Here is a 16,791-nt window from a genome sequence, read left to right on the forward strand (position 1 = left end):
TTGAAATTTAGAATGTGAGATGCTATAAGCTGTAATGCATGCTTTCAAGAAGGGATTATGTCATGCATATGCATGACAATACACTTTCTTCTGTGTCAATCTACCCACTGTGTCGTGTACAAGCTTTTTTGGCCACACAACACACTATCGTTGTCTTGATGCCATAATTCAGTCAGTTGGAAACAAACTGGTAGCTAAATCACTTTGTGCTGAAGATTCAACTGTACTATACCAAAAGATATACAAACTTAGAAAGGGTACTATAGCACCTTTTCCTAAATATGTATATCTGTAACTCGTTACATATTATTTACAACTGAACTATTTAGTTACAGTTACATATTACCCGTATAATAAAGTAACTATAATAATATTACAAGTTGTGACGTGTGAAACTACCACTTTATCACGTGACATGATTACGTTGCTGGACAATGTGCAAATCTTGGTTATAAGCAAGAAACTGGTGAATAAGCTTCATTCAGTAGGCTTCGTTGTGGCTAGGCATTACTCAGTTGATTTCGTTACTTAAAATAATAATATAATGTAATATTAGACTCATTACAGGAACTTCATTACTTAGGTAACGCGTTACATTTACAAGTAAAAGTAACTTGAGTTATATTACAGCACATTTTGTTACATTACTTCGTTACCACAAAAGTTATAATTATTACATAACGCGTTACCCCAACACTGGTTCCAACACCTAAACATAGATGGAATAAATACAGTCAGTATTCGTGTATAAATTATGCTGTGACAGTTTGTGTGGATAAACAAATTTCGGGATTTTCACAGCTGAGTGAGTGATTGTCTTTCTTTTCAAGGTCTCTGGATGCTTAGTCACATACACCACTTCAGATCTGATTATGTTGACTGTTCTAACTTCCAATAGACAATTTCCATTCTTACATCATAGATAACATGTTTGCTACCACAAATCGACAATTTAGCACTACAAGCAGAATGAAATGGGACATGAAGGAAAACAACACTTGTGAAAACTTGCACTACTGAAACTATTTGCTTACATAGGTGTGGCCCTTTGAAAGCAGTTCTGAGGTTAATAACTACATAGCTAAGAGAAGTGATCACATGTATGTATCTGTATTTAGGGGGGTGGGGGATCTAGCTTGGTGATGCCATGGCCTACTTGTAAGTCGAAGACCAAAAAAAGGTCATTACCTGCTGGGAATAGTTGCCCTGAACCAAATAGACTATTTTATATAACTACATACGTAGCTTGCTACACTGCTCCTCAAAGAATACTGTGACTGCTCTATTAGAGTATCTCGAATGATACTATAAGCTAGGCTCTCCATCACAACTACAGATAATTTTAGGGGGGCTAAGCCCCCATATTTTTTTCCACAGGGTCTGCAGCCCCCCTTGCCCCCCCCTTCTCCACTGCCCCTGTGTAGAAACATTGTAGACATTTATCATAACACAATAATTGATTGTGATTTTGAGTTTGTTCTCTTCTGTAGTAACTCTTCATCCTTGTATACTTGTTGGGTAGTCTTCTTTGTAATTCTGCGTTGCTGGAAATATAGAAGGTATTTCATGAAATTACTTTACAGAGCATTAGCCACATGACATACAAAAATTAAAGTTCATATATGCTAAACATGTACACACATTCTGAATCCTGAAACCTCACTAATAAGGACACCTTGATAATCAGGACACCTCACTAATAAGGACATCTTGATAATCAGGACATTTGTCCATAGTCCCATTTGTATTAGTGTACACACATTTAGACCCCTGAAATCAGGACACCTCACTAATAAGGACACCCTTGATAATCAGGACACTTGTCCATGGTCCCATTTGTATTAGTGTACACACATTTAGACCCCTGAAATCAGGACACCTCACTAATAACAACACCTCACTAGTAAGGGATGGTCTCCTACACACATCAGGTCTCACCTTATTGTGTTGCTTCACGAGTTGTTTACGAGCTTGTTTCTCCTCCTTGGTCTCTCCTTTATGTCTGGTTGGTGTCACTGTTGTCATGACAGCATCTGTCTCATCTTTGTGAGGTTTCTCATCCCTTAACACCTCCAGGGGAATACCCTTCTTGTTGACCTTGATTGGCTTCTAAAATATACACAGTATTGCAACTACATCATCAAAACCACCTCCTAACATGTACTGGTGTATGGCCTGTTTGGCCCGAAGTTAATAAAAATGTGTTTCGTTAAATGTAATTGCCCTATAGTGGCTCTTACAACATGCGTTCAAAGGCATATATCTTGTAAACAGAATATCCTATGAATAAATGGTTTGTATCATGATACTCTGTGGTTAACAGCCACTTTTAAAGCTATATCCGAACATCGTAGTGTGATCCAGCGTGATATATACCACTTTAGCATGGGCGTTCAAAGGTGCCGCTCGGTGTTTAACTCGCATATTGCCTGGGCAATATCATGGGAAAGTGATTTGCCAATGACTTTGATACCCAGCCAGTTCAAAGAATCGATGCGCTTTGACTCGTTATATTGAGCGACATAGAGCTTTGTATTGTGGGACTCATTTTTGTAGTGGTTGCTAAGCTTAGTACATTTGCTAAGATAGACTAGTTGGTTGTTAGTAAAGGATAATGAAGGCACAAAATAATTGTTTGGGCGATCGTGGATGTGTATTTCTACCCACCGCGTATCAGCCTTTGAACAGACCACAGAACAGCAAAGCTACTACTGCTACGTTGAAATAGGTTAGTAACTTGCAGTCCTAAGTACTTAACTTAATATAATAACTTACTGTCCCAATAGCGAAGTTAGTTGGCTTAACTTAGTACTAAAATGATAACAATATAAACTCCATCCCACAATCACAAGTTTTCTAACATTGCGTGTTGAAGCATAGTAACGTATTAATGACATTTTAACATATGGACAATGTTTTGATGGCTATTAGCCCACGCTATTAAAACCACAATCGATCTTCAGATGCTACTGTATAAAACAAATGGGATGAGTTCTCGTTAGTTTTTTCACCTATTAGGTGAGTGTGTCCCAAGTGATATATATCACTTATACCATGGCTGCTTGGGATTTTGCTGACATATACGCCCGCAGCCATGGTATAACTATTACATAAGGCGAAGCTGCACTGGGAAGAACTTTCGGCCACTTCTAAAGATGATAATTATCATGATACTATACTTGTCATAAAGGAGAGACGAAACAAAGAAGGTTAGTAAAAGTTCTATGATATTGTAGATCTATTAGTACATGGGTTAACAGGAGGCCAAATGTTGTATGATGTCAAAACGCATAAAATAAGTTTCGTTTTTAAGAACCAAAGCCACTAGCATCAGTAACATGTGACAAAGACCATTTTGATCTGATGTAACCTGACTATCATATAATGGTGAAAATGATAAGAATCTAATAAAACTTGTTACAATTGAAGCTGTTAGTCTGCACAAAGGAGATGTTAAAATTTGTATGGTAAGGGATCAATAGTTTGGTATTGTTCTGGGGAAGAAGGAGAATTTGTAAGTATCACTGGAGAATTAATGTGATAAAATTTACAAGGATTCAAATTTAATTACAGCCATTCAACAAAAGGACCACTGAAATGTCCCTCAATTTTTAGGTGTCAGGTCACATTAACAATATCTCAGGGAGTCTCATCCTACAGTAACTCTACAGCAAACTCCTCTGTAACTTTAGCATGTCTTGCATGCTAGGAGTCTGTCTGATGTTAACCAAACATGTTAGGTGTCTGTCTGATGTTAACCAAACAGTTAAGAGTCTTCACTACTACAAGTTGACGGCTATACCAACACCCACAAAGTACACTCTCTCTTGTCCAACAAAAGTATGTTCTAATTAATACACACCACTCCACACACACACACACGCACGCACACACACACACGCACGCACACACATGCACGCACACACACACACACCTACCGGGTCACTAATGGTTACAGGATGATTATACAAGTTGGAATATGTTGATAAAACACTCTCACAATCCCACTGGTTGTCATGACGACCACTGGTTACTTCTACTGTCTCTTCCTCACTACTGGCATCATGTGATCCATCCTGGAGATCATGTGATCCAGAATCAGGACTACAGAAAGTGATGCACAGATTAGTTGGTAAAGGTAATTCAGATAAATACTCTGGTATCATTAAATAGATCAATGACACAATCAAGACCAAAATGAAGGCACACAACAACACATGAAACTTTTAGAAAACATAAACAGTAGCTATTGGTATCAACCATACACATATCGGATAATTAACAATGTCTCTTGTTGGGTAACTGTTAACAATAAAATGTTGTACACGTACCAATCACAGCAGCACATCACATCCTATGGACAAGGGAGCATGCAACTGTGTACACTACTTACATACAGACAACATGGCATATTGTGTTAGTGACATATATCATTAATTACATCATTCTTATACACAACAGGGATACACAGAATGGACCACTACTCCACCATTTGGTGTAGTGATAGAAAGCCATCAAGTCAAAGGAACAACTTGAAATAGTCCACTAGAATAATTTTGTGTCGCTAGCGACTGTAGAAAGGCTGTCCTGTCATACCCATCCTACCATGCTATTTAACTTTTGTTTTCATGCTAAATGCTGAATTAACACCTCCCTGCTAAAGATTGTATGGACCAAGTCAAGTCCCTCTACCAGTAAAAGGACACTTCCAAGGGTAGTTCACCTATATGTTGTCATGCCAGTAATGTGATGTACTTGAGCTTGCATTCCTGTATAATGTCCTAATATGGAATTTTAAAAGATATTTTTATAGTACACTGCAGCCATGTTTGAATTTGTTGTTTAGCTCCATTGTTTATAGATACAGGTGTATAATACACAAGGTTACACACAGACGAACATTTTAAAATTTTCTTTGAAGTTCTTCTCAAAATCTTCCACAACTTTGTCAAGTATTTGTTTATCCTTCTCCGTTGCCATACCAACAGTTACATCATCATCATCATCACATGATCCCCACTCATCATCATATTGAACATAAAACTGTTCGAACTTCTCATCCAACAACTCCAAACCTGTAATCAGGTCATATTATTTTTACATTTGTTAAACCTCGTTTATACATACAGTATACAGTTACCATGCACCACATCATTACATCATAATAGTTCTCTGAATTCCTTTTAAAACAATTCTCCATCCCCTACAGTCACCTTATTACAGAACCTCTGCTGGGATTGAATCCCATAAAGTTACTATTGTCACTTGCCAACTATGGTGAAAGTGGTCCAACGTTCAAAAATTACACGGGCTCTGAAAACGAAGATGGCTGGCTGGATCAAAACTATGTAGTCTATCACTGTTTGATGTCTACAACACTTTCACCTGGACAATTTTCAAGGGCGGAATTTTGGTTGAAATTTTATAGGCGATCCCTACTTATACACCTGCAATAGAAATACTCTGAATAACAGTCAACTCCTCCTATTTGGGATAAAACAAGTGTGTTATTAATCTACCCCACACCTTCCTGTGATCTACAATAAGACTGTGTGGGAATTAAAGATAGGAATTGTTTAAAAGGATTTATTTATTAGGTACGGAGACATCTTACGAGAAGAAAATCACCTTTACGGAATGTAATACATTGAATATAACAAAGCACTTACAGGTGGCAAGATATAGAATTTTTCACTACCTCACTGACCACAGTCGCAAGGTGCTAGAGGCCAATGGAGAAGCGTACAGCCACCATTTTACGCCACAATAACAAACTCACCAGTGGCATGTGCCTTTTGGGGTTTTGACGAGTGTAGGCCTTCTGTGCCTCGTCTTTTCTTTTATCTTCAATCAGGCTGCTTGTCTTCTTCTTCATCCAACGAAACCACATGGAGGCATTAATTTTCCCCACTTTCTTTCAGCAGCACATTTAGATGCCACAGAATTATTTCAGAGCTGGATTTCAGAAGCGCTTCAGTCCCAGCACTACTATAAGAGGTATATACACTAGCTAGATAATTTAGTTACTAATCTGGAACTTCACGATTGGGATCCCGTTCGCGATAGGCTCGTAACCATGCCCATCAATTAAAGATCTAGGTGGACTAATAGTGATAGAGTACGGAGACCACACCTCTTAACAATCTAGCTGTTTACTTAACAATAAACAAGATGACCTCACCCTTCATTGTACTAGCTAGCTGCACAACTGGATCTGGGAAAACTGGTCTTATCGCCCATGTCAGCAGATTCGTTTTTTCACAGAACAAAGCTACATGAATAAACTATCAAACTTCACAATCAGAATCAGCTAGACTTGAGTGGTCTGCTTTTACTGGCTGTTTTTCCCAAGCCCAGTGGTGATAGGTACGTGTGGTGTGGGGCCTTAATGGAGCTATGGTTAGCCTGGGGATGGCTATACGTGGCTGTACAGCTCCGTGGTGTTGACTAAAGACCTGTGCTGTGACTTTCCTTTCATTAAAGCCAGTTTTGAGACCTGAATGGCCCATAACTTGGCCTAATTCATCCCTACGCATTCCTCTTCAATTTTTGAACGGTCTCTGGCCCTCCTTGCAGGCCCCCGCCTCCCATCCCATTTGGAGCTTGCCTGATACAGCCAACCTCGGTTCAAAAATTATCTAAAATGGCAGGAAAGTTAGCTACTAACTACTTGTACAGTGAATGCTCTGGAAGGTAAGGAATTGGTATAAAAAAGTGAAAATTTGGTACACATAGCTTCAACCATTGTCGAGCTACAACACACTAAATACTTAAAACCGGCATTTCTCGATACCTTAAAATAGGCGATAAGCCCGGTTTTCCCAGACTGGGTCACAAATAGTGGTTTATTAGAGTAAATGAAACAAAACTGTATAATATCACTAACACAGTTCACAGACAACATAACACATAATGTACATAACAAAATAACAAGACAAATAACACACAGATGGACGGACACACCTTCACTTCTCGGCATCACTGATGATGTAATAGAATATTCAGTAAAACGTGATTTGGTCTCCCAGTGGGGATCACCTGATCCCAGTGTGATGTTGTCATCGTCATCATCATCTGGTAACCTAGCAACAACAAATACACCACCTTGACTATCAGATAATGGGTACAGTCACATACACTTATCCTACACACAATCGTATCATGAAATAATTTTAACCCAAAGAATGTAAAATGGCTAACAATCTTCTATCAGAGTCATGGGAATTTGTTGATAACATAGTTCCACTACAGTATCAATACCAAGTGCCATATACGTACAAATTTTAGAGGTACGTAATTTTTGTGGATTAATAATTGTGACCTGCTGAGCAAAACCTGGCTAGCCATTTTCACACATTCCTCAACTTCTGTTATCCATAGTAGCAAAGGAGTGGACAGTAAAAGTGTTTTGTGATGGAGTTACAGCGCTAGACAGTTGGAACAGGCAATTTGTACAGCAACAATATGACAAATAAAATACAGGTGCTCATTTACTTGGTCATAACACACGACTGAAACAAGATACAAAGATGGGGTTTGGTTCATTCTGTTCACCATGAACTGGCACATCAATCAAAGTATAGTCTTTTCCCTGTATGTCTCCATGTGGACAAAGAAGAAGGCCATTCCAACAATGAAATGACAATGGTAAACTTCACTTTTACCACATCGTAAATAAGCAATCATAACTCTCATACCATATTTGTATGAACACAAACAAAGATTTTCTTACTTCCCATGAACAGGGTAATCTGGTGGTGTATAAGTTTTACTGTTTACTGATTTGAGTTTTATTTCAGTACATATGGTATGTTCCTCAAATATTCACAGTATATTCTATCTGATGTGTGAATTGGTGGTGTATCCATGTCGTGTGTTCCAGAACCCTCACAAGCCTTCTTTCAGCCACCCCAACACAACACATGGTTATACTGGGTGTAACATTATCCATACTTCTTATGAATGTAACTAATATTGGTTACTTAATCACAAATGACAATCTAGGGCTGTGTGATAATAGTAAAACCTATACCTTGATATTAACTGAAAACTATTTTATCTCAACAATTGATATTATCTTGATAATGATGGGACATCAAAGGACTGTTTCTTTTTTTGCAACTTATTTTTACATAATTATTGTTAACACAATACACAATAATTATGAAGTCAGAAATATTATCACTTCCTCCAACTAGTTTGACACCTTTCCACAAGTTTTCCATCTGGCTATGGTTGATTTACAATAGATTACAAAGATTTACTATTATCTCAATAACAAATTTGTTATCTTATTTATAATAGTTAATTGTCTCCCATCTCATATAATCAGACAATTATGATGAGTACTCAACATGGTCCATAGACTACGTACATGGTACATGGTACATGGTACACACACTACACTACACTACACTACACTACACTACACTACACTACTACACTACACTACACTACACACATAACACACTACACACACACACTACACTACACTACACTACACTACACACTACACACATAACACACTACACACACACACTACACTACACTACACACATAACACAACACTTATTTATAATAGTTAATTGTCTCCCATCTCATATAATCAGACAATTATGATGAGTACTCAACATGGTCCATAGATTACCTACATGGTACATGGTACATGGTACACACACACTACACTACACTACACTACACACATAACACACTACACACACACTACACTACACACACTACACTACATCACACTAAACTACACACTACACTACACTACACTACACACATAACACACTACAAACATAACACACTACACACACACACACACACACACACACACACACACACACACACACACACACACACACACACACACACACACACACACTACACTACACACACACATACACTACACACATAACACACTACACACACATACTACACACATAACACACACATACACCACTACACTACACTAAACTACACACTACACTAAACTATACACTACACTACACTACACACTACACTAAACTACACTACAAACTACACTAAACTCCACTACACTACACACATAACACACTACACACACACACACACACACACACACACACACACACACACACACACACACACACACACACACACTACACTACACCACACTAAACTACACACCACACTACACTACACACTACACACATAACACACTACACTACACCACACTACACACACACTACACTACACACATACACTACACTACACACATAACACACTACACACACACACACATACATAACACACTACACACACACACTACACCACACACGCACGCACGCACGCACGCACGCACACACACACACACACACTACACTACACACATACACTACACTGCACACTACATACAAAAGAGGTCACGTGTGGTGACCTTTACTGATATCACTCACTTATCTTGGTTACTGTTGTTAGGGTCAACAGCATTAGCCATGCCCATAAAGTCATCTTCTAGCGAATCACAATGTTCATAATCGTCGTCAAGTGTAGCTACGATGTCTGGATCCCAGTCTGGACGTGGACCTGTGGAATGGAGTATGGAGATTACACTAAAATCATGTGAACTATCATGATACAAAATAATAAATACAAGACATCTTGTTTTCTGCTGAATTCAGTCTTGTAATGTCATACTATATTCTCTAGCTAAACACACTACATACACACTCACCCACTATTGGTACAGCCTTGTTTAACATTCCAACATCTTCTTCATGTTCTGATGGGAACACTTCTGGTGGTAGTCGTGGCAACTGTTGCTATAGTAACAATACCACACACAACATGACCAGTCACAATGACGAGTACAATTACATAGAAACACTGGTGATACAAAACAAAGTGAAATCTCCAAAATTTTAATCTCTTAGCTCACATGATCCCCTACACATAGCTCACATGATCAGGTACAAGCTCCAATTCATTAGAGGTATAGTCCACACTCCTCAAGTGCTGTAGGTAATCATAATCATCATTGTAGTAGATACCATACGAGTACTGTTGTTGCTGTTGCGTGTCATCACCACTATAGGGGGGTGGGGAATAGTATGTCACAATGTGTCTGTATGGGCATGGGGAATGGTACGTCACAACATGTGTCATCAACACTATTGTGGGGTGGGGAACGGTACGTCATAATGTGTCTTCAGGTGGTATGTCATAATGTGTCATCACTGGGGTGGGGAATGACATGTCACAATGTGTCTACAGGGGGTGGGGAATAGTATGTCACGGTGTGTCATTGCCAATATAAAGAAGGTGTGCGAAGTAGCATGTGATAATATACAAGTGACAGCATATAAAATTAGGCACATATTTAGGAAGGTGGAGGTTCAGGTACGAGTTATAGACTGCTGGATATTACTATATGTGGCCATCTCAGCGAAAACCCGTCTAGTTTGCATAACGTTGGATTTTTTTTATTTCTCAGCATTATCTGCATTGTCCAAGGAATGGTTCACCAAAGTTTCAGTTGATTATGGTGAGTAGTTTTGGAATTACAGCGTAGACAGTAAGAAGCACAAGGAAATCGATGTGTACAGTGACTATACTAAAAATATACTACAGGCAGTCACATTCGCAGCAATAACTTCCGTTTGGATTAGTCTACAATGTTGGAATTTGGCTTACAATGTTGACCATGGATTGGCAGATCAACCAAGGTATAGTTTTAGCCCTGCAGTAATTTGCGCATAGGCGTATGAAGGTAGTTTTGTTGAAGAAACAGCAACGATTTTGATTACGTCTACCGCATCGTAAACAAACGCATGTAACACGCAAACCATCGTGGCTACAGAAATGAAACAATAATTTTCAAACTCCCCGTGAGTAGGCGAATAAGACGGTGTATAGGTTTAATCGAATTAAGACTTCCTTTCCTGAGTAATGGCTCGATTAAACCTTGCATAAAATTTTCTTTGTAACATACATAATTTCACCATTTCTTTTTTAAAATCGTTTTTCTCAAAAGCATGCTTGTGCGAACTAGATGGGTTTTCACTGAGACAGTCACATATAAGATAGTTTAATAACAATGTACACTTTAGAAGACAAGGTCACAGATATGATCAGTCTACATGAACCACCGATCCTGTGACTTAACTGTCATACAACTACACTTCACAATGTTTTGTTGTTACACTGAAGACATCACATGTTGAACTCTCTTGTTTGCCAGTATAACAAGGGGTCATCAGCAATAGAATATTGTTATGTTCATTTCTGGAGATTTTTGGAGATATAAGCAATGATATAAATACTTCAGTAAGAACAGCATCCAATATTATGCTGACACCTCAAACTACAGTACCAATCGTGAAAAGACCACATGCACGGTATAGCTACAAAATCAGAGCACCTCATAGGTGGATCTGGGAGACATTGTTAGGGGGAGGATAACTGAGAGGACGAGCAAGAAATAAAGCAGTGCGTATTCCACTAGGAGGGAATTCTATGGAACACAAGCTACAGGGTGTATTCTTTCTCATAATTAGAGCTTGAATGAAAAACATACAAGTGAATGTTAGTAGAGAAGTGACTACTTTATTGGAGTATCTCAACTTTGATTGCTGTAAACGATGATAGTTGAGAGTGACTTGAGTTGCATGTTGGCTGATAAAAGTTGGGACCACACATATATCAAGTTTGCAAGGTAGTGTGGTGAATTTCCTCAATTTACCAAATTCATCAAATTTTATTCACAACTAACTTTTGTTGTTTATGGATTTGTTGACCATTCATCATCTTCACAAGCACACAAAGAGTACTCTTTTTGCTTATCCCGTCCCTCCTATTCCTTCTCCTACAAAAATGCTGATCCTAGATTTGCCAGACCATGGTGAACATTTTAAGCCAAATCCCAACTCTGTAGATTAATGGAGGTTATGGCTGTGAATGTAAGTGCCTGTAGTTTCAGTATAGTCACTGTACAAATCAATTGTCTTCCTACTACTGTCTAGCACTAGCTACTACGCTGAAACTTCCTTGGACGCTACAGAGTAGATGAAAAGAAATTTGGAAGGCAGGTTTATGATGAGACAGTCATATGTTTATTCATCAGTGTGTGTGTTATTGTTGTTTGGCACTCCAATGTATGTTTTTCAAAAATATCCTTGACCCCTCTCTTGTCCCCCTGGATTTTAGGATAACATCCACATCAACAGCAGTCTGGGGATAGGTCACAATCTATTGAAGCACAGAACCATGAGATACTAAACACTCCTCTAATGGCAATAATATAGTCTACACAATAATATTGTGTGGCCAGACCACTTAACCTTGTGCTGTGATATTGATATTTAGGGGACTAATGTACAGGTGCTAGCTATGTGTTTTGATCAATAATATTTCAGTCATGAAACAAGATATCGACCAGTAATCAACAGGTATGGGTATAAAGTATTGCATATCCACATACAACAATTTGTTTAAGAATCAACATCTCCTTCCCTATGATTGATCAAGAGTTTCTCCATATAGGCACCTCTACATTAGTCCCACAAAAAACACAGCCGTTTTGTGCTCGTGACGTCATCAAGTCCCCCAATGGACCTTATCCACAATGACATAATAATTGACAAAATGGCCGTGCTTAGTGTGGGCACTTCGTACTTAGTCACTAAAATGAGCTTTGTTTGTGGATTTCACGACATGGAACTATTGTGTAATAAAGGTAAAAGGTTAGTTAGTGTGATGTGGTGATGTGAAATAGTCCCACCAGACAAAACCAGATTTAAGTTTGCTATTGATGCAAACCACATGCATTTGTCTTGTAATTAAGTATGTGTGCCTCACCTTTCCCCTTGCTGCAGTATGTAAACGTTAATATAGCGTACCGCCATCTCTCCCAATAACCCCTGTACAAAAGTTCCCACACCATTGGCCACCATTTTATGCTTTGACGTCATTGCGGATAAGGTCCATACGGATAGTTATAAAAACCGGAATTGAAACGGGAAACGAAACAAAACGAAATCAGCCTACAGTCTAGTGGAGGACAATCACTATATTATGCACAGTTACACTATAATATATGCACGCACTTTATTTGATACCTGTATATTATGCATCAAGCAAGACTACAGGTGGCAGATTTCTCTGCACGGCACTTATCGATTAGAGATATCAAACGGCTGCTCCTATCTGAAGGGTCTGGGGACTCTACAATAGAAAAATTCTGAGTTTGGGTAGGTGAGCGTTGATTGTCCCTTGACCACTTTCATAAGAGGAGTGAATAACAATAACTACTTGATCATTAAAAACTGTTTACGGTAGCTAATGATTGGCTGCAGTGGGATGAAGCCATCTGTGGCTATTATGGCACACCTCTTATGAAAGTGGTCAAGGGAAAATCAACACTCACCTACCATGCCTACCCAAGCTCAGAACTTTTCTATTGTAGCGAGGGGTAGGTAACGACCTGAAATTTCGTAGATCACCTCTGAAATTATTTCTGAAAGATGAAATATTGCCTTAAATTTGTGCAGTTTGAAAGATGAAATTTGATGATCGAAAATATGTAACGAAAATTTACGGAGTCTGAAATTTATGTATTTACTAATTTTAAATTACTGGATGTTACAGAGATATTTAAACTGAAATTTGTCTGAAAGATGAAATATGGGCAGTCATCTTTGAAATTTCTTAGTCAATTTTGGCTCGTTACCTACCCCTCATATTGTAGAGTCCCCAGACCCTCGGATAGGAGCAGGCATTTAATACAAGGTTTAATAACTCTAATCGATAAGCACCGTGCAGAGAAATCTGCCACCTGGAGTCTTGCTTGATGCATAAACAGGAAGTGCGTGCATATATTGTAGTGGAACTGTGTTTAGTGATTGTCCTCCACTAGGCTGATTTTGTTTCGTTTCCCATTTCAATTCCAATTTTTATAACTATCCGGTCCATACTCTTACAGGCCAGTCTGGTCACGTGAGACTGTACGTACACTGAATGATATCATAAACACAAAACTTTCAGTACACTACACACTTACTCGTCAAGGGGTTTCAACAAGAACTGTGGCGCCTCCTCATCAACCACTAATGGATCACGTTGACTACGGTGGACTAGTTTGTAAGAGTGAGCATTCTTCTTGTCAATAAATGGCTTCTTCTTTTTTTTACCCTGTGTAATAAAACACGACGGATTAACTTGTAATGTTGTCTATTCTCTATGTTTTCACACTCACCATGTTTGATAAATTCTATTTAACGCTCACCATTAGCGTAATCACGTGTGGAGTGTTGTTTCTGCGACGTTTGGTCGGGAATTCCCCTGAGCTTCTGAGTCAGCAAATAATCGACGCAACAGAATGCCGAGTGCTAGTTCCCAGGCGAATGATATAGGTGGTTACACGTACCAGTTCGTGGATCCTCCAGAGGACAGGTTGCAGTGTGTGATATGTCACTTCATGTGTCGTGACCCTCAGCTCACCCAATGTTGCGGTCACTCTTGCTGCAAGAGTTGTCTAGAGGAATGGAAAAGGACTAACTCGAGTCATGCGTGTCCAACGTGTAGGCGTAGGCGGGTAAAAACTGTAGCCCATCATGAAGCAGACCGAACCATAAAGGACCTGAGGGTATATTGTTCTAATAATTCAGGTGGGTGTCCGTGGACTGGCCCTTTGAGGCAGGTAGAGGCCCACTTGTCATCATGTGATACTAGCAACATCAGACAATGTTATACTTCTTGTTCAGCATGTGGTCAAGATGGGATATGGCGTGGTGACATGGCTGATCACAAGAAGGTGTGTCCTCGTGTCATGGTACAATGTCCTCAATGTGGAGTAGACGTTGCTCGTGGTGACCTCAGTACACACAATAATGACAATATTGGTACTCATCTACAGCAAGCTATTAACAGGCTACTACCAGCTAGTACTCCACCAGCCTCAGTGACCAGATGTCATCTGATAGTATTAACTGTTATAATAACAATGATGGTATTATTAGGTGTAGTAGTGATTACTGTTATGATTAGTATTAACAATAATAATATGGTACAAGTTATGTCATCAGTAGAAAATAATTTCCACACCAACTTTACCTCATTAGATCATAGATATCAAGAGGATGCAGCGACAACACGAGATCAGATCAACTCCATTCAGCAGACACTAGATGTCAACATATCAAGACAAGTAAATGTCAAAATGGACGAGTTGATCAAATCGTTACAAGCTAAAGTAGAGGTAGATGTATCGTCAGTGTGTGAGTTACCCAAATACAACATTAAGGAGATAAGACATCAACTTGAGTTACTGAAAGATAAGGTGAAGGATAAAGAATTGTCACAGGCTACAAGACTGCGAAGGTTATCAGATGAAATTCTCAACCAGATAAGACTGATAGAGAGTAAAGTAATGTCTAGTGTTCCCTTACTAAATGAACAATGTCAACAAGACGTTGAGGAAATGCAACATCAAATTGAAGAAGTGCTTGACAGATTAGACTTTATTGAAACACTTAACATTACCAGAGATATTGATATTACTGAACACCTATCAGAGATGGTTGAAGTAAATTCTGACCAATCACAATTATTACATAGGGAGCCATCTTCTGACGAGGCGTATCATAATATGACAGGATCAAACGTGTCATGGTCCCAAACACTTCACCAGTTATCATCACATGATAATCAGATAGCACCAGTTATCGTGAAGATGAATAATGTCTCTGAGAAGATAAATAACAAAGAAACATGGTACAGTGAACCCTTCTTTGCTTTCAAGAGAGGATATAAAATGTGTCTGAAGATCGTTTGTAGTAGAGATAAGCTTTCTGTGTCTTTGTACCTCATGAAGGGTCCATATGATGATGATATTGAACCGGAACAATCAGGTCACCTCGCATTAAGAGGAACGTTTACAATAGAACTACTAAACCAACTGAGTGATGTCAAAAATGTGCAGGCTAAGAAATATTATTACATGAGAGGGAACATATCTTACCAGAATAACTGGTTGACTGAGTTTGACAAGTCACTGTTGACTAATGACTATTTCATTCATGATAGTGTGTACTTTAGAGTTGATTGTGATTGTGTGTGTTAATATGATGTGTATACTCCTGTGCATCTGCTAGACCTATTATGCTATTGCTGTTGTATTACGTTGGATAGATTCTAACTACTTGTATATAACCATGCTGGCAAGAACAACTCTCTGGTCTACAACTATTAACATGCATTTATGTACGGTATACATAACTGCTGAATATAATCTGCAGCTGGAGCTCGAGTTTGAGATATATGTAGTTCAGTGGTGATGTAATAATTCACTGGAAGTACTAGTGTTGCTCACCCATTATAATGGTAGGGAATCGAGTTTCTGGTCTAACTCATAATACTAGTACTGTTGAGTATTTCCTTTGGAGTGTGTACTTTAGCTGTTTGCAATATACTCCATACATTTAGACTTCTCATGAATTCTAATTGTGATACACTTATACACCCTCAGATCATGTGAGTATTTTATTAGAATACATGACGCTGCAACCATGAGTCTAAGCTCCCTTAAGTTGGTCTTAACTCTTCCAATTTATTTACATAATATTATTATCTAACCAAAAACAGCCAAGCTGTAAAAATAGGGTGCGGCCCCCAAAAATTCCAGGATGAAAAAAGTTGTGATATCAAAGCGGTGGCCAAGACTGAAATATCTGTGATAGTCAGTTAATGGAAAAAATTTACTAGCAACAATTCAGGTGAATTTGTGTTGCTTATAGGATTTGGCACAAAATT

The 16,791-nt window shown here is 38.6% G+C and overlaps 2 protein-coding genes across 3 annotated transcripts; one reads left to right on the top strand and one right to left on the bottom strand.

Moving 5' to 3' along the window:
- Positions 1 to 1,421: 1,421 nt before the first annotated feature.
- LOC136251973 (protein LTV1 homolog) lies at positions 1,422 to 14,387 on the bottom strand. Its single transcript, XM_066044329.1, has 10 exons — positions 14,237 to 14,387; positions 14,042 to 14,172; positions 9,946 to 10,072; positions 9,719 to 9,806; positions 9,441 to 9,570; positions 6,964 to 7,082; positions 4,901 to 5,075; positions 3,939 to 4,104; positions 1,939 to 2,109; positions 1,422 to 1,544 (listed from the first exon to the last, which is right to left on the bottom strand). Exons 1-10 carry the CDS (start codon positions 14,237 to 14,239, stop codon positions 1,443 to 1,445), a joined length of 1,212 nt encoding a protein of 403 aa, XP_065900401.1. The 5' UTR covers positions 14,240 to 14,387; the 3' UTR covers positions 1,422 to 1,442.
- LOC136251947 (TNF receptor-associated factor 3-like) lies at positions 14,278 to 16,123 on the top strand. 2 transcript variants are annotated; one of them, XM_066044328.1, is made up of 2 exons: positions 14,279 to 14,648; positions 15,102 to 16,123. In XM_066044328.1, exons 1-2 carry the CDS (start codon positions 14,360 to 14,362, stop codon positions 16,100 to 16,102), a joined length of 1,290 nt encoding a protein of 429 aa, XP_065900400.1. In that variant the 5' UTR covers positions 14,279 to 14,359; the 3' UTR covers positions 16,103 to 16,123. The 2 variants fall into 2 exon arrangements, with proteins under 2 accessions (XP_065900399.1, XP_065900400.1); XM_066044327.1 differs by having other exon boundaries at positions 14,278 to 16,123.
- Positions 16,124 to 16,791: the final 668 nt, after the last annotated feature.

Source organism: Dysidea avara, chromosome 1, assembly GCF_963678975.1.
Source record: "Dysidea avara chromosome 1, odDysAvar1.4, whole genome shotgun sequence".
NCBI classification, from domain to species: Eukaryota; Metazoa; Porifera; class Demospongiae; order Dictyoceratida; family Dysideidae; genus Dysidea; species Dysidea avara.

What these genes read in the sequence shown, in the direction of transcription:
- LOC136251973 (XM_066044329.1), bottom strand. An exon ending in AACAACAGTAACCAAGATAA is followed by an intron (nt 7,083 to 9,440) that starts GTGAGTGATATC and finishes TGTTGTTGCTAG; the next exon opens with GTTACCAGATGATGATGACG. An exon ending in CTGTAACCATTAGTGACCCG is followed by an intron (nt 2,110 to 3,938) that starts GTAGGTGTGTGT and finishes TGTATATTTTAG; the next exon opens with AAGCCAATCAAGGTCAACAA.
- LOC136251947 (XM_066044327.1), top strand. Translation starts at nt 14,360, where the DNA reads ATGCCGAGTGCTAGTTCCCAGGCGAATGATATAGGTGGTTACACGTAC.